The sequence below is a fragment of the Brassica napus genome, chromosome A9 (genome assembly GCF_020379485.1).
Source record: "Brassica napus cultivar Da-Ae chromosome A9, Da-Ae, whole genome shotgun sequence".
NCBI lineage: Eukaryota > Viridiplantae > Streptophyta > Magnoliopsida > Brassicales > Brassicaceae > Brassica > Brassica napus.
Window position 1 is genome coordinate 6,784,690 of NC_063442.1, and position 18,583 is coordinate 6,803,272.

Genomic DNA, 18,583 nt, shown 5'->3' on the forward strand with positions numbered 1-18,583 from the left:
AAAAACTATTAGACATGGTAAAAGGACTAGTTATGTGAAGTACTGCTCCAAGTGGAACGTGTCCAAATGGACCCAACGCTTATAAGAGGTGGAGGGGATGCTCGTGGTGCCAACGTTGATAAAACAGTGAATGTGTTTTCTTTTGTGTGTTTCTATTCCTTTCTCTTACAACAGAAAATAGAGTATATATATATATATATATATATATATTTTTTATATATATATTGTAATATTTGATTTCTGAAATATGGTGAGCTGAAAACGAAAGATCCGTGACAAACATAGTTTTTAATTGATTTCCTGAACGACGTTACTGTAATGAAAAACTATACCCAAACAAATGAATATTGAATACTTTCACCTTTTTATTTTTTTTTATATTTAGTCACTATTACAAATCAAAACGTGAACGAGAGTCACTAACTCGGAAGAAATCATGGATGAAGTTAAACGAATTTGTTGGGTAAGAAATGATAAACTGACCACGTTTTCGTTTTTATTTTAGTTAGGTAAGAAATGATAAATTCAACCACGCATTCGGAAAGAAACTCTTATTATGGAAAGCCAACTGAGAATAGACGGATCTAAATTAAAAATATATGCGTTTTTTTGCCCTTTTGACAAGATAATCCACACGGTTATTAATACAACCACACGTTCACAATTTAATAGTCTTCATGTACAACTAGTTTTTTTTTAATTAGTTTTCTTTTCAATCCAAAAATATGTTGTTTTTAAGGTGGTCAATCTGTTAGACTTAATCAGTTACATGTATCTAAAGTTTAGTTACATGTATCTAAAGTTCAAGTCCAACCAGACAGATAAATTATTTTCATCAATACTAAAAAGAGAAATCTTCTGGAAGATGAGAAAGAGAAATTTAAAGTGAACTTGTTAAGATTATTTGGGACGCATATGCCCAACACAGCCAGAAAGATAAGTTTTGGGGACTTTCCGGCTCAGTTGATAACTTGGGTAGGTTAGATCATATGGGCAGATCTTATTTTCCTCTACTCTATTCAAATTTTCTTCTATTTCTTAAAACAGCTATATATAAAAAAAAAATTAACGTCATTCTTAAGTTTATCAGTGGGAGCCATTTTTAAGAAGTCTACAACAATCTCCGTCCATTCAAAAAGTTAACCACCATATCTCGACAAAGTTTGTTTTAAATTATTTCTCACGAAACTCTTAACTGAATCGCTCTTTCCCTCTATACAAAAAGACTCCAAAAAAAAAAGTATAGACTTTAATATACTTAATCGTATATTTTTGATAAGAGATACGTCTTCTGTCACCGGTGTTTTTATTACATGCATATTCCACGTACTAGGGTTAATGATCTTGCCTACCCTAAGTGCATGATCAAAAATATGTGAATTTTTATTTGCTGATCTCGGGAGATTAGATGAGGATTCAAAGTTTATTTCATACCGAAATAGATGCTTATTTTTTATCCTTTTTATTAGTCATTTGCTAACTAGATATCTAGCATTTACAATACTATGTCTTCTGTATGATTTCGAGTATGATCTTATTGGTTTTAGAAGGTTTGTATTTCTGAAATACCGACCTTTAAAAAAAATTTGCAAATAAGAAGCTTAGCTTTTCAATTAGACGCCATAATTGCTATTTTAGCATTACCGTATCAAAATCCTTAATATACTTAAAACCTAGACCTCTATCTTCTTTTGGCTAGCATAACTTTCCCCAGACAATCCAATACACACCCCTTGCATTTCCTCTAGAATTTCAACAGAACTGAGATATGTACAATGCTTGTCAGCTTAGACGTGAATGTATTTGGTAATCTGAAACAAGACAAGACATGATTCGGCATTGATGTTGCCACTGCTTTTATTAGAACCTCATTTCCACCTTTTGTAAGATATTTAACTATCCAGCCATTCACTTAGTATGCATTCGATCCTGAAAAAACCCAAAAATATGTGTCTTTGAGCCTCCTAACATTTGGGAATTCCCAAATAAGATCTCATACCTCCTAAATTATGGATACCTAAAATGTCCTGCATTTCTTTTCTAGTTGCCTCCTAAATCCTATGACGAAATTGCAGATATGATTTGGCAAAAATTATGATCCGACATTTTTCCATAATCCTTTAGGATTTGCAAAATTGTTTGGCACTCTTCTTTCTGCGCTTGCAAAAGAAGATACTATCATCTTCAAATAGAAGATGAAAAATCACCGGACTCGCTCTTGCTACCTTTAATCATGTTAACTATTTATCTTGTTCTGCTTTCTTTATATTTGCAATCAACGCTTCCGTACATTTGATAAAAAGATATGGTGAGAGTGTATATCCTTATCGCAGTCCCATATGAGGAGCTATATGGACTCGTAGTTGTCCATTTAGCAGTATCATGTATTGCACTGATGTGATGCACTCTATCATCCACATGATCCATTGACAATCAAACTCCATTTTCGTCAGAAGAACTTGAATAAATTCCCACTCCACTCTATCATATGCTTTACTCATATCTGTTTTGATTGCCATAAATTTGTACTGACATGATCTGTTTGTCAGCATTCCATAAAACATTTCATGTGCTATCAAAATATTATCTGAAATTAAACGTCCTGCTACAAAAGATGACTGGGTCTCTTAAACTAGTTTTGACAGACAGCTCTTCAGACTATGGTACAACACATTAGAGGTAATCTTGTATCCAAAATTACAAAGGCTTATTAATCCTAGCTATGTCATCCTTGTAAGTCTTTCCATCTTTGGAATCAAACAAATAATTGTTATATTCAACAGGGTATCCAGCTTCCTTGTCTGCAAAAAGGTATTCACTAAGTTGTGTATGTCATCTTTAATTATCTGCCAAGCATGTTGAAAGAAGAAGGTTGTCATTCCATCCAGTCTCTGAGCCTTTTCCGAGTACATCATAGATAATTCTAGTCGAACTTCCTCTTTGTACCTGCAGCTATTAGACGTCTATTCATCTGATGATTTATACTAACCGGGATATCTTGTAAGAAACTATCAAAGTCGATGGGTGAGGTAGATGTAAGAGATCTTCAAAATAATACACTACCACATTTTCCACCCCTGATTCATCTGTTATCCATTGTCATCCTTCATTATGTAAACAAATAATTCCATTCCTAGACCGCCTCTTTTTAGTGAAAACAAAGCAGAACTTTGTGTTTGCATCCCAACTGAATGTCACATTTTTCTACTCTTTTGTTGCCAGTAATCTTTCTCATTTTTGTATGCCTCTTGTAACTTACTTGAAAATTCCACTATTTTTTCTTGAGTTATATTGTCGTCATTTTGGACCTCTTCTAGAGCACGATGGAGTTCACTTATCTTTTATTTCTCATATGGTGGATTATCCTTTCCTCATCGAGCAATTTCATGTCTACAGTTAGTCAATCTTGCCGAGTCTTGATTGGACTGTCCCTACAATATTTCCTATCCGCGGGTTATCGATTCAATTAAGCCCTCGTGGCCTATCAACCTTTCATCAAATCAGAATTGTCCTCTCTTCTTTGGAACCTTGTCCTTAATGACTGCCACTATAGGTTGATGATCAGAGTCCACTATTCCTAAATATTATGTAAATGAACAGGGAAATAAAGTATGTCATTCCTTGTTTGCCAATGTCCTATCCAATATACATCATATCATTTGTTTCCCTTTTCTTTATTGCCATGACAACATATTGCCTAAGGCTACAAAGTCAATCAGACCGCAATTTCTAATCATATTATTGAAAGACATAAAAGTTCATGGATTTAGTTAACTTCCTCCATGTTTCTTCGTGTGATTTATGGTAATCTTGTTCAGAGCTCAGATAATAAACCAAGTTTTTGTATGTAATACTAATAATCCATACCTCGTTAATTGTTTCCATACCTGAGACTGATATCTTTCTTTTGGAAATGGATCCCGTATACAAAGATAAGAAATAGTTTTTTCCTAAAATTTTTGCTTCCAAATCAATCATTCCATTAGTAGGGTAGAGAATGTGGACGTGAATAATCATTGTCGTAATATAATGTCAATATTTCACTTGTGCCATGTGGATCAACCGTAATCAACTTCTCGGAGGTGTGATTAAAACTTAGGACAAAATGAAAATCCTTAAAAACATGATTTGAGAAAAAAAAAAGTATTTCAAATTGCTCGGGATCAAGCTTCATCTATTTTTCTTCTTTTTTGGTGTAATCAAGCTTCACCTATTGTTTATCTCTATTTTATATTGACCACTATAGACATCTTTACTAGGAACAAACCGCAAAATTTTATTGATTTTGTTGTTAGTGTGAAATCTGGTTCAAAATTGATATAGCTATTAGAAAAGTATTGAAATATATTTCCGGGTGATATATAAAATTAGTGGGAAAAAAGCATCTCGAGTGGAAAGCAAAATGATGGAAGCACATTGGAATGAAACCAAGGCCATCAAGATTGGCCGAACTATTTGTTGGTACGATTTATATACATGTGGCATGGCGAAACAAGTTTCTGAAAACGATGCACCTCTCCTTTTTTTCTTAAAGAGCACATCGAACACAAGTCATTTCGTTCTAATTGCGTGATTCAGCTAAAGAAGAATATCTTTAAACTGAAACCATTTTTATATATAGCACATTAGCTAAGATTCAGTTAAGATTTATTCTCAAAAACAATTCCCAACAAATAGTATAAATAAAGAATTAATTGTACATAAATTTTATATAATGTAGTACACCAAGTATAGCCAAATATAAACAATTATTTCTTATAAAAAATGTAAATATAATGATAATAGTGATAATAGTTCTGCCAAAGCTATCAGTTAAACTCAAACTAAAGATAACCGAATATGCCGTTCAAAAAAAGATAACCAAATATAAACATTTATTTGAAATGTAACTACGATTGTGGGTTAAACATTTAGGGACAATGGGAGTGTTTCTGAGATGGCTTGGATGTTTAAAGATGTTAATGGCTTTTTATCTACATTATGGATTTAATTGGTAAGAGCCGTGGTTTCAATTTCTGGTGTAGAATTATAGCTGTGATTTTTTTTGCCTCCTTTGGCTTTCTCAGACGCAATGCAGATGTCAGATGTGTCTCTCCCTATCTTCAGTGTAATGTTCTTGAGGTTTTAAACACTGAAGCTGAATCAGTCAATGGTCAGAAAGACTACTTGAGTTTGGGCAAGGAAAGGTGAGCAAGGAGAATGGGTCCATAACTTGAGCAACAAACGACCTCTGCTTGCTTAATCATCCCTATCTTTTTCTTGTTTTATTAGTGTAAAAAGGAACCTGAAGGGTCAGAATTCAGAAAGTAATAACTGAGATTTTAACAGCAAAGTGTTTTGGTAAAAATCAAAGCACACGGTATCAGGTATTCTGCAACAGAACATGAACACTAGAAACCAGACATGCGCACTAATTTCCACGCTCTCTCTCTCTCTCTCTTGCAGAGAATCAAAGACTAGACATCAAGAAAATATAGCATATTGTGTTTTCTATCTCCTGTCTAGTTTACGAATGGCCCAACACTCAGCCTTGGTGTGGTGGTGGTGGTGGAGGCATAGACATGTGAGGATGGTGGTGCTGCATGTGTTGGGGCGGCGGTGGTCCACCTTGCTGCATGTGTTGCGGCGGTGGTGGCCCACCTTGCTGCATGTGTTGCGGCGGCCATCCATGTTGGTGCATTCCCATGGCTTGAGGTGGTGGTGGTGGTGGCCTTGGACCGCCGAAACCTTGTTGGTGATGAAGAAACTGGGGAGGTGGTGGCGGAGGCATTCCCTGAGTAGGACGGAATTGCATGGGCGGTGGAACAGCTAAGCCGTGTTGTTGTTGATGCTGCTGAGGTTGCCAAGATGGTGGTGGCTGAGTTTGGTAGACTTGTGGAGGTGGTGGCGGTGGTGTTGGACGGGGTCCTGGGATAGAAACAGGTGGCATGCCGCCATTGACAAAGGGACGTGGAATACCATTGGCTTGAGGAGCATTGGGATGCGTTGGCGGGCCGCTTGCGAAGAGAGTATGGGGTCTGCTTTTCTGGGTAATTGGATTTGTGGCAGCCAAAAGCCTCTCTGCATTCACAAAAGCAATGCGTTGTTGTTCCATTAAGAGAGAGAGAGATAAGAACTACAAAAAAAAAAGAATAACAGAAAAAAACAAGTGAAGAAGAGTAAGAGAGGCTAACCTGCTGGAGTACCATGGCGCTCTCCTTTGGTGTCTTTCTTGTACGCGTAAGAGACTGTGATTTGTCGATTACACAGATACTGTCCAGTCATTGCCTGCAATACACATTCACAGGATTAGGTGACTAGAGAAGCTATTAATGTGAAATATGTTGGCAACTCATTCTCGTAGACAAGTTTTACAGAAGTGAAAAGAGAATGACCTCAATAGCAGCATCAGAAGCGTCAAAGGAGTCATAGCTGATGAAACCGAAACCTCGCGAGTTGCCAGTATCAGGATCTCGCATTATCTGAAACGAAAAGTTGGGAGCATCAGCCGTTCTATTCCCAAACAAATAATAATAAACGGACTGAAATTTAACAAGTAAAAGATTATATACCTTAGGATTAGAAGCAATGCCACCAAAAGCGCTGAAAGTATCATACAAGATCTTCTCATCCACATCCTGTAACATAAAACCTCGTCAGCTATGAGTAGATGGCTAAAAGTAAACACCAAAATGATAGAAACTTACAGGGTCAAGATTGCCAATGAAAAGGTTAGCACCAACATCCAAGCTCTTCTTATCTTGAGACGCCTAAACACAATCAAAACAAAAAAAGTTAGCAAACTCCTCAAAACACACAATAAAGAAAGATGATAGACACCTTGTTAACACGAATAGGCTTGCCATGAATTTTAATCATGTTGAGAATCTTAATCGCCTGCACACAACAAACAAGCAAAGCAAAACGTTTACATTACAACTGCGCCGAGAAAGAAAGAAAGTTTTAAGACAAGAGACTTACATAGTCAGCATCTTCCTCGCTACGGAACTCAATGAATCCATACCCTAGGTGAAGACCTGTCACCCTATCTTTCGGAACGTAGACGTTAACTGATGAAAATACCAAAAAACAAAGAATCAGATCAAGAAACTAAACGAGATCGAATCAAAGAATTGAACTTTACCAACAGGGCCTGCTTGCACGAACAGTTCCCAGAGCAATTCTTCAGAAAGCTACAAATAATTCACAGAGATGAGTAAACACACACGAAATCGAAATCGGAAACCTAGAGTTAGCGGGAGAACCTGGGGGTCGAGCTGGCCGACGTAGACAGTAGCTTCTTGGTTCCTCTCGGCTGAGTGTTGGCCCAGGAGATTAGCTCCCACTCCCGGAGCTATTCGAGTCGTCATTCTACTTACGAGTCGTTCGCCGGAGAAATCGATTGAATGCTAAATCTGAGGTTTTGGATTTTGGTTTTTGTCTATTTTGCTTCTCGACGTTTCTATATAGCTCAGGAGAAGAAATAAAGGAATGAGGTTTTCGCCGACTAATTGGGTTTTTGGATTAGTAATGGGCTTTTTATTTTAGGCCCATTTAGTTTTTGTTTCAAAATATTTGATTGAGGTTTATATTTGGGACTTTTTGATTTGGTTTGATTGTAATTCAGTCCCATGCCTAGCAGAGTGTTCTTGTGTTGCTACAGTAACTTTCTAAGAACTTGATTCTTCAACCTCTTATTTCGCGCATATACTTGACAAATTAAGCATTTGTTAGATATTCAGGTGATCGGTGATGGTTGTGATTTCTCCACACAACTTTAATACTATCTACAATAATAAAATTTAAGCAATCAAGTTTTAGTCAAAAAAAAATTAAGTTGCTTTTGAAGAAGAAATATATTTGCTTTAGAAATTAAATTTTCTACAACTTTATGTTTAGTGTTTTCAAAACTTTGAACTAATTTTATAGCAATAAAATCTACGGCTTAAGTTTTAAAGTTACGGCTTTCTAGAGAGGAATGGTGGAAAAGAAATTTAAATTCAATATTAATAGCATTGTGTACATAGATCTACATTACATGGACTGAGTGGACATGCAGAGTAGAGACAAAATCTTTGCTATTTCTCTCTCTATCAAGCTATAATTGTTCTCATCTTTATATAAATTCAAAACACTAGAAACTTTTGTAGCTTTTACAGCTAATTCATGAGAAAATAAATGCATCCTGGATCAAGCAAGACAGCACAAACAAAAACACACATATCTTCTTTAGCTTTATGCATCAGCATCACTTTCTTGATCCGACACTTCTCTTGTTCGGGAAGAACCAGCAGCACTGGCCTTTGTATACAATCCAAGACTCTCTTCTAGTTTCTTCCACTCAGTTACCAAACGCGGAGGGTATTTCTTCTTCACGATCCTCGCCACTCCTCTCGCATCTTCCATCCTATTATTCCTCACCAACCCTTCAGTCAAATGCTTACACGTCTTGAAATCCGGAATCTTGTGAACCAACGCGCTCTTCTTGAACACAACCAAACCCTGATCATACAACCCGTTTATACACAGATGAAATATCAACGTCCTAAACGTAGCGGCATTAGCACAACAACCCTCTTTCTCATCAAGCCCTTCGTACACCTTCTTGGCCTCACCCATCATCCCTTTCACGCAGTAAGCAGTCATAAGATAGTTATAACTAATGGTATCAGGCTTCAACTCTACACTGCTCATTTCCTCCATCAACTCCTTGACTCTCTCGGGGCTCTCCTTCGCAGCGTTCATGAGCCTAACGTTGTAAACAGTGTTATCCAATTCACAGCCTTTACTCACCATCTCGCTCCACAAGCTCTCCGCTACATCGGTTTGCCCATTCTTATACAAAGATCCTAAGATTGTTGTGAAAGAAATGATGTTAACCTCAACACCTTTCTCCTCCATAACTCTCATAGTCTCCATAGCCTTATCCACCGAACCAGCATCGCAATACGACTTAATCAACATCCCGTAAGAGACTTTATCGGGAGTGATGTTACGATACCTCTGAGGCATTTCGTCGAACAGTTGGGGGACTCTTTCGAACAAGTCGGAATGGAGACAAGCGGCGAGCAAGGCGTTGAATGAGACGACGGATCTGGGCGTTCCGAGCTGTTCCATCTCCTCGAAGGTCCTCATAGCGTGGTCGAACATGGAGGCTCGTCCGTAAGATCTGATGAGCGTGGAGAGGAAAGACTCTGTTTTGATTTGTGGGTCTTTCTTGCGAGACTCGATTAAGGCTTCGACGTCGGAGAAGCGGTGAGATCTGGCGAGGCGGCGGACGGTGAGCTCCATGGCGTAGCGGGAGGAGAGAGGGGATGAGGGGTTGCTGGAGACGGAGTTGTAGATCGCCAAGGCCTTGTCGGGATCGTGGACTTTGCGGAGTTTGGACTTGGCTTTGGAGACGGTGATTGCGGCGGGAGATGCGGTGGTTGTGGAATCTGTGACGGCGGTGGAGAAACGGCGGAGGAAATGGAGGTAGAGGCGAGACGGCGTCATTGCAAGCGTCGTCGACGAAGGTGGTAGTGGTCGACTGTTGGATAAATGAAATGACTTTAGGGTTTAAGACTTTGGGAGAAATGGGTTTTGCAAGTTTGGCATTTTGGTCTTTGGGTTTAAGACTTCAGCATTGACTTTGTAATGTCTGGAATTTTAAATTAAAGAATAATAGTGTTACATTTTTTTTAAGAAAGTTAAATTATTGTATATAATTTTGTATTGTATCCAAGAAATTCAATATTTATATTTTATACTCACTTCCATAATACAATTATAAGTTATATAAATCATTTTATATTCTTTTAGAAACTATATATATAATAATAAAGATATAGTTAAAATTAATTGTGTAAAGTTTGTAGGTTATTAAAATAACAAGTATTATTAGAATTAATAGTAAGTATTAATAATAAAATATTTTTGAATATTTTATTTTAAAGAAAAAAATAAAGGAAACATTTTAGTGAACACACAAACTCATTTTGAAGAAAAAACGACGTAAACTATTACCTAAAGATGCTATGTTTTGAAGTGTTATTGAGATTTTGATTATTTGCAAATTAACTAAAAAAAGCCAGACACAAAAAAAAAAAGATATGTGAAACCAAAAGAATGTCTTTGTTTGATAAATAAAAGGTAACAAGCATTGTGATATGGATCCTTCATTGTCTTGATACAACATAAACAAGTAAATGGTTTATAAAAAGTTATTTGAAGAATTAAAATATACTATCTTAGAGAGAATAATCGGCTTGTTCAAACTTATCTTCAGGGTAAAACACAGCCACCACTTCGTTCCCTCCAAACTTCCTACCATTCATCCCGTTTCTTGCCCTGCTTGAGCTCTCTGTTTCCGAATACTCAAGAAACACCTGTCACAAAACCAAACATCGCCTCCACAGTTTTAGCCGGAGATATTCCACTTGGTTAGAAGAACAGAACATGTAAAAGATAATATAGACCAAAGTGGTTTTGAACAAACCTTGCCAACGCCCTGAACGGGCTCACCGTTGGAGCTGGGGCGAGGGATCACGACTTTAGTTAACGCACCTGCATTTTAATAGCAAACATATTCGAATCCAAGAGCAAAAAACACACACAAAACAACAAGTTGTTCCTTCTAAGTAGGATGTGTCTTGGATGATATATAGATAAGGAAGTTATGCAGTCTCCTGTTATGGCCTGATTCTCTATAGCAGAATGTGGACAACAAAAGGCTGTAAAACAGACATATACCAACACAAAACGGAGATAAATCAATACTCTTTCAATCTAATCTTAAACACAGATACAAGAACTATTGTACACCAAACCAAAACCGAAGTGAGCTTAGCTTTTAGCCATGGAGAGTTCTTACCAAACTTTCCGCCTTCATCTCTCATGTCTACAACAATGTCTTCGTACTCCTCATCATTTCTAAGCTCGTCCTCGGTAACTACTTGAGTCAGGCACACGACTTTCGTGGCTGCTGCTGCTGCTGTTCCCTGTTGTAGCATAATCTTCTGTCAAAGAGAAAAAAAAAAAAAGATCAATTTAATTCATAGTTGACAAAAGAGGCAACCTCTAGGCAGAACCTAATGTAATTCTTTATTTAACCTGGAAAGCAACTTGTTGTTGTGCGTGCAACAATACACTCTCCTGTTCAGGTTTCGTTTGATTTGCTCCTTGGTTAGCTCGCCTTACACATAGAGTTTTATCCCCCATGGTAATTCCATTGAGGGCAGCGCATGCAATGTCTGTAACTGCGGGATCTTGATACGCGCAGAATGCATATCCTTTTGAGTTTCCAGTTTCTCTGTCTCTTACAAGATCAAAACCTTTCAGGGCTCCTAAGGACTCTAACAGCTCCCTGATTTGTGACTCGGGGATATAATAAGGAAGTCCACCAACGAAAAGACGGTCTGGGCCTTCAAGCGCACCAGCACCCCCCGGAGTCAGACCTACAGCAGCCAAGTTTAAATTTGGAATGGGCTGGCTTGGACCAAGGGTTGCAGCCAGCGCTGGGTTATAGTCACTCGGTCTCCTCACCTTCACTGGAGCTCCCTGGGATAGAATAATAATATGGTTTAGTCTTCATTACCTACAGAAGAAACATTGGTGCCATGACAAACAATAAGACATACCTCAAATATAATTCCATCCAAAGTCATTGCATTACTGGCCTCTTGAACGGATCGCATCTCCACAAATGCAAATTTCTTCTCGTAGTTTATGTACACATTAACAACAGCATCACCTGAAAATAATCATAAGAAACGATTGTAACAGTATTCAACCTAGGACCAGCACTGTTTCAGCCAATGCATACAGCAGAAAAAAATACCTGGACCAGCACTGTTTCCGCCAATAGCAGCCATAGCCTGACTAAAAAATGTTGCAACAGACTGCAATACAAGAATTTATAGATGTATCAAACGCAGGATGAGATCATAGGGACCAAAATATGCAGTGAACAATATGAGACCTGTTCATTTGCTGAGGGAGAAAGGCCACCAACATAGACCCTGCGAGCATGTCTAGTAGCCTGAAGACACAATATACAAATGCATGTTAGAACAGACGAAAATCACAGTATCCTCCATATATCCATGAGAAATATAACAGACCTGCTGTGTCATTGCCTGAATAGGCATCATAGGGACTCCCCCGAATGGCTGCATGACATAGAAGAAGAGCAAGATCAGTTGCAGGAACATGGATCAACTTGGCAGGGACAAGGGCACATACCTGTCCAGGTTGTAAAGGAAACATTCCATTTCCAGGAAGAAGATTTGGGCTTGGAGCAGGAACTTGGCCTACAAAAGGAAAACAAGGTAAGCACCTGACCGGAGCCTATTACTACTACTTGCTACTTTAGTACGAGAAGACCTAGATCCATCCTATAGGTTTTAGAATATAGAGTGGTGAAACAAGTGAGATTATAAGGAGCTCGTAAGAGAGAGATTGTCAAATTTTTTGACGAACAAAGTCAGTATAAGAACGATATACCAAAATCTTGGAAGAGAGGGGAAAGTAACCCAACTTTGCCATCTCAAAAGATAGACAGGGAAAAAAACAGCATACAACCAAAGGTTTCAATTCTAGCATTTTACTCCATAGCAACCCTCTCTTAGTTATCTCTTTCAAGGTAATAAATATAAGAGAAAACAACTGTGTTAGAATAGAGGTATAATATGAAGTGGGTATACCTGTAAAAGCAGAACCAGCATCTAACATCCCAGAAGCTGGAGGTGCCATGTCGAATCCACTGACCCGCTTACTGCAATTAAGTAGATTGATATTCAAAGAATCGAAAACACAAAGACTAACAACTCGAGAGCTGCACAAGAGAACAATCTACTCTACAAACTAAACAATACTCTTTGTAAATCACAGTTGGATTCTGTAAAATATGTTACTATAGTATCAAACGAGAAAAATAAGTTACCTCTTTGATGGAGATCGTGATCTACGCTCAGATCTACCCCTTGAACGAGACCGACGACGGCGTCTATCTCCTCTATCTTTGTCATAATCTCTACGCCTAAAACATAAAAAATGTCAATACTCAACGTCTTGTAAAATATAAAGGTGGAAATGGTTCCATCCATAATGCAAAGAGTTCACAACCTGTCAAAGTCACGGTCACGGCTTCGACGGTAGTCATCATCATCACCCCTAGCACGTTCTCTTCTATCTCCTCGCTCCACACTGCGATCCCTGTGACGACTCCTGTGATGTCGATCTCGATCCCTGCCTCTATCCTCATCCCTGTCATCACGCCGCTTGATTCTCTCTCCATCTCTGTCCCTCCTCCGTTCATGGTCCCTATCTCTCCCTTTCACTCTACTTTCTTCTTCTTTACTTCCAGGATCCTTCTCATTGTCAAGCATTTCCTTCTAAACATCAAAACAACTCTCGTCACTGCAGTAATACTCCCTTAATTCAAAGAACACTAAGCTAACTCTAGCAAGATAACATCTAAACTAACTCTAGTGGACACTTAACACTGTTAGCTCTGAACATTCAATCAATTTAACCCTAAAGTTAAGATCTTTGCTTCAAATTTTGGTGAGATTTGGGGGTGCATGGAGATTGATCTTGCACTTATCCCCATCTCACATATTCAATTGAAAACGAGACGAATCTCACACAAATCTCGGAGCCAAATCCAATTACGCACAGGAACACAGTGATAGCTCCGAGAAACTGAAAGCCCTATTGTGCAAAACGTACATACCTCGGATTTTGAGTCTCGGTGGTCGTCGATCTCGCCGCCGCGTCCACCGCCATCTTCGGAGTGAAATCCATCGCCGGCAACGCCGTTTTCTTCGTAATCAGACATCTCACTCGCCCCCGTCTAAAATTCCACGAATCGCTGTTGAGGTTTTTGAGAAGAGGGGGTGTGTGTGTGTGTGTGTGTGATGTAGCAGAAAGCTAAATAAATTTAAGGCACAATCGGGAGATAAACTTGACCTCGGGGGTATTAGTGTAAATGTTCATATTTACCAAACCACAAAAAAAAAAACTTGGGATGACTTTGTTATAAGGGCAAATCTCCAAAATAGCATCATTCTAAATTTATATCACAAAAATAGCACTCAAAAACTAAAATGACCAAAATTTCTCTAAAGTTTATAGTATTTCCAAGACCGCAACAAAAAAAAAACTCATTTTGGAGATAGAAGATCTTCAAAATAATGGTTTGAAGTTGAGTTCTTCTGACGAGAAAATTCCAGGACTCAATGTTGAAGGTTTGAAGGCTTGTTGAAGATGCATTTAAAAGTTGTATATGAGCTTCGTATTTTTTTTTGTTCAGTATGAGCTTCGTATAAAAAAAGACAGTTAATCCCAAACAAACATTTTCTATTTCTCTATATATGTCAAAATGCTATAATAATAGTTATAATTTTATTGTGTCAAAATAATTAAATAAAGATAAAATTTTATATTTGTAAATTGGAGACAATGTTAATATAGGATAAAATGGAAGACATTTTTCTTTTATAAAACCATCAACAATGGTTTAAATAATTTGATACCCTTTTTTAGTATTCTACGTCATCTTTTTTTCTCCACCTAATTTATTTTGTCCACGCTCATTTCTTGAGATCAATTGTTAGTTGAAGGTAAGTCATTCCGAGAGGACACTTGTTCTGATCATCTTGTCTACATGGGAAAAGAAGAAACCAATGCTTCTGGCCTCCTTTGCAAGATACTCTACACGCAAATTCCGTGTTCAGTATATGGGATATACTAAAGTCCAAAAGTCGTCTCGCAGAAGACAGAATAAAACTAGCTCGAAGGCAAAGACTAACCAGTCAAATTGGTTAGCAATCATTTCCACCAAATCTGAGCAATCTGTCTTTATATGTATCCTAGTAAAACGCCTTCCGTAAGCATGTCGCTGCACATAGTAATCCTTACATCTCCGCATGGAAAGCCGAGAGACTTTAACGACAGACATGGATTCCAAAGTGTTCTACACCCCTTCCTTCCATTTAGGTCCACCCTAATCCACTGATTGTACCATGGTCGATCCATAAGACATCAATTTGACAAGTCAGAGATTAGGGGTCCAAGGGAAAAGGTAGAGCATCATCACCGGCTGGCGGGCCAGAATCATCGCTTTTCTCCAACATTCCGCTTCAAGCGAAGCTAGCTGGAGTGTGTCAATCTGTGAGACGTCTTTTCCATTAAATATTTTCTCATTTCGTGCCTTCCAAATGTATCAGATGATCAACGGAAATGTGTCAATTAGAGGTATTATATAGGCTACACTTTTTCCTCCAAACAGGAAGTCCATGTTTTGGTAAACAAAGGTGCTCAGGAAGAAACCCGGAAGAGGCGGATAATCCGATAAAACCCAAACATGTAAAAGTCATGGGACATTAATAAAGAAGATGGTTTATAGTTTTCTCTGGACCACCGTATTTATGACAGCTGCTATCAGTTCCAAAATATCTTTAGGCAAGTCGTTATGTTGTGGCAAAATATCATGTAAGTGCTTGCCACATAAAGTGTTTCATCTTTCCTGAGCCTCAGACCTTCCACACATGGCTCTGTAAACCAGTGTTACTCGGGTGGTCGACCAAATAGTCTATGTTTCGTTTTTCTTGTGTAGTAGACTAAACCTGAATTTAACTGAATAAATTTTGGATTTTGTGTAATCCCAAGCGTAGCCGTCCATTGACCACATGTTACTAGGTTTCAGCCCAAAGATAATAGGAATGTCCTCAGAATGGAAATAATCTCGTAAAAGAGTAGTATAACACCTGATGAAGGAATGAACCAACAGTTTTGAGTGATTCCAAGCGAAGCCGTCCATTGACCACATGTTACTAGGTCTCAGCCCAATGATAATATGAATGTCCTGGGGGTGGAAATAATCTCGTAAAAGAGTAGTATAAAAATCTATAGTATCACATCTAATGAAGTAATGAACTATGAGTTTTGAGTGCCGATAAGTAACCCGATTCGAGGCCCTTGGAGGTCTAGACTCGGTGTCCAATACCCATGGTTCACTCTATACCATAGTATTGAGTCCCACCCCAATTGTCTTTCGTAGGCCTGATTTCAAGAATAACAGTGCTGCATAATACTACTCCAGCCATAAGAAGGCGATTATATCTTTCGATCTTCTAACGGGCATGATCGGTTATAATAATGTCATCCAATTACCTAGGCAAGTAAAGAGTTAAGCAAATGAATATGTTTTCAAATTGTTTGGCTAATAAAGCTGCATTAAAATCTTAGTTGGCCTAACCTTATGCCGACTTGGGTTAGATGGACCGACAACACTTGATCTGAGCCGAAGTTTGTCTATTTGACAGGCCTCTCCGGATAAATACAGCGTGTGAACCATAAACAATTTTATCTTACGAAGATTTTAACCGATTTATCAAAATCTTACTGATGATCTTATAGAAGACATTGCACAAAACAATAGGTCTGTATTCTAATAAAGTTTCTGGAATATTAGTTTTAGGAATCATGCATATATTAATTTTGTTTTATTCCCTCTGGTAAATATATAGTATTTAAAATAATAAATAAGTTATAAATGAATATAATGTAAGATTGTGTAAGATTATACAATATTTATACATATATATATATATATACATATATGTTGTAATAAAATTTTGAAAAGGGTATCCACAAATCAACACAACAAAACGATTACCAGACCGACGTTGAAACCAGTATCAGACTGGTTAATTAAAGTGAAAGTGACCTTTCCACACTTGTCTAATCAACTGCATTGTGACTGGGGCGACTCCGACTAGTTTTCATGGTTCGTATAACGTATAACAAAAAAAATAGGCATGTGTTACAAATGATTAGTATATATCCTACACATAATAAAGAACAACAATAGCTCTGGTTTAGCTCTTCATCAATGTCCGTTTTCCACCCTCCATTTGCTTTCTTTTCTATTACTTTTTTTTTTGTTGAAAAACTCTTTTCTAGTATTAGTTTGATGATCTTTTTCATATAATTTCATTGTTTAAAATGGGTTCTTGCTTGCTACTGTGTAAACAATATTTTTAATTTTATGAAAACCCTTTTGACAAAAAATAGTAATAGAAAAATGAGTAATATGAACAACAAAAACGATCGAAGCCAGTAACTGAGCAGCGTTCATTTTGGTTCTACAACACTATATTATATGTTTTCATAAAGTATAATCAACTAAATGGAATATTGCGCTATTCATTTCCATTTGTTATTCTATCAACGAAATTTTCAAAACAATATTTGATGTACCAGAAAAGATGACCGACTTTTCAACCCATCAATCCATGATTTTTTGACACATATCACACTATACTCCAATGAATCTGACTTCAACTTTGAAAAGTACCTACACACTGTTGCTTCTTTACACTTTAAGATCAATCCTTATTTCCTAAAATTACACCAATTGCGTTCTTTTATCACTTCTCGATTCCGCTTTTTTTGTTAGAAATAAATTGCAATATTTTTTTGACACATATAACATCTCTTTATACAGACACATATATTTGGTGTTCAAAAAAAAAAAGAAAAAATACAGACACATATATTTTTCAGTTTCTTCATTGTTAATTTGACAGAATTTGAACTTTATGTGACCATTTAAATCTCACATTTGAGAAACAACAAACAGATTTAAAGCCTTGAATCGGTGCAAGGATAAGACACATGGGACACTTTTCCTGCATATCCTTCCCAACAAAGTTATTACAACTTTAGCTTTGAGTTTTAGCTATTGATGTATTATACAAAAACCCACTAGTATAATAAGATTTACTTCTAGACGTGGACAGACATCTTGTATTATCTAAATCTTTGTGATTCAAATAATAAACCAATGACAATAATATATGCATAGGAAGATATTTTCTAGAGTCATATTGGACCGTCCTATTGCATAAGATATCCAATTTTGTTGTCACATGAGGTGAACTCACATTATTTCGTTACCTAATTGAGTTATATTCTATCCGAACCTCTTTTAATATTTTTGACAAAATGATATCCATCGACATTTAAAGTTTCATCGTCGTTTTGCTTGTGTTTGTATCATGTGCGAGTGCGATATCTTTCGCCGTTAGTTTTATATACCATGCCACTATATGTGTTCGATGATGATAAAAAGTTCTTAAAGAAAACCCGTAATATATACAGCTTATATTACGTACTATATTTTTTTATAATTGCAAAAAAATTTATTTCTAAAGTAACGTACTCTTTTATAAAAAAATATATCCACAGTCCATATAGAAACACGTACGTACCAATCTGACAAGAAGACATGCTTTAAAATCTATCAGGTTATCGATTCCAAGGGTCCGTATTCTTTTCTTTTTGACAAATGACAACCAGTGTCGGTATTCTAATTCAATGACTATGTACGTACGGTTTCTTATGTATGATTCGTAATTATAAATTTTGACAACCAAGTCGTTCGCTGCAAAAAGAACCAAGAAATTAAATTATGTGATTAAAGAGTGAGAAAACGCAATCTTTTCTGTACCTTAACTTTTTTTTTTTATGATACTAATAAATATCTTATATTACGTAATACATTACTAATATGTATTTTTCAGTGGTCGTTTACCATCGTCAAATTACCAATATATAT

The 18,583-nt window shown here is 37.0% G+C and overlaps 3 protein-coding genes across 5 annotated transcripts; all 3 read right to left on the reverse strand.

Annotated features, from left to right (window-relative positions):
* Nucleotides 1-5,290: 5,290 nt before the first annotated feature.
* LOC106359169 (splicing factor 3B subunit 4-like) lies at nt 5,291-7,492 on the reverse strand. Its single transcript, XM_013798910.3, has 9 exons — nt 7,245-7,492; nt 7,124-7,172; nt 6,961-7,049; nt 6,820-6,876; nt 6,687-6,749; nt 6,552-6,617; nt 6,375-6,461; nt 6,174-6,267; nt 5,291-6,060 (listed from the first exon to the last, which is right to left on the reverse strand). The coding sequence occupies exons 1-9, from the start codon at nt 7,347-7,349 to the stop codon at nt 5,525-5,527; spliced, it is 1,146 nt and encodes a 381-aa protein (XP_013654364.2). The 5' UTR covers nt 7,350-7,492; the 3' UTR covers nt 5,291-5,524.
* A 580-nt stretch (nt 7,493-8,072) lies between these two features.
* LOC106441776 (pentatricopeptide repeat-containing protein At2g18520, mitochondrial-like) lies at nt 8,073-9,606 on the reverse strand. Its single transcript, XM_013883546.3, has one exon. It carries the CDS (start codon nt 9,472-9,474, stop codon nt 8,215-8,217), a length of 1,260 nt encoding a protein of 419 aa, XP_013739000.1. The 5' UTR covers nt 9,475-9,606; the 3' UTR covers nt 8,073-8,214.
* A 467-nt stretch (nt 9,607-10,073) lies between these two features.
* Nucleotides 10,074-13,922, reverse strand: LOC106441762 (splicing factor U2af large subunit A-like). Of its 3 annotated transcripts, XR_001287889.3 has the most exons (14): nt 13,694-13,922; nt 13,084-13,352; nt 12,902-12,997; nt 12,663-12,733; nt 12,202-12,269; nt 12,081-12,128; nt 11,939-11,998; nt 11,798-11,858; nt 11,598-11,710; nt 11,071-11,517; nt 10,832-10,976; nt 10,592-10,691; nt 10,457-10,524; nt 10,074-10,346 (listed from the first exon to the last, which is right to left on the reverse strand). XR_001287889.3 is itself a non-coding variant. In XM_013883532.3 (13 exons), exons 1-13 carry the CDS (start codon nt 13,796-13,798, stop codon nt 10,209-10,211), a joined length of 1,689 nt encoding a protein of 562 aa, XP_013738986.1. In that variant the 5' UTR covers nt 13,799-13,922; the 3' UTR covers nt 10,074-10,208. The 3 variants fall into 3 exon arrangements, 1 of the variants encoding a protein (XP_013738986.1); XR_007316173.1 differs by having other exon boundaries at nt 10,457-10,691; XM_013883532.3 differs by lacking the exon at nt 10,592-10,691.
* Nucleotides 13,923-18,583: the final 4,661 nt, after the last annotated feature.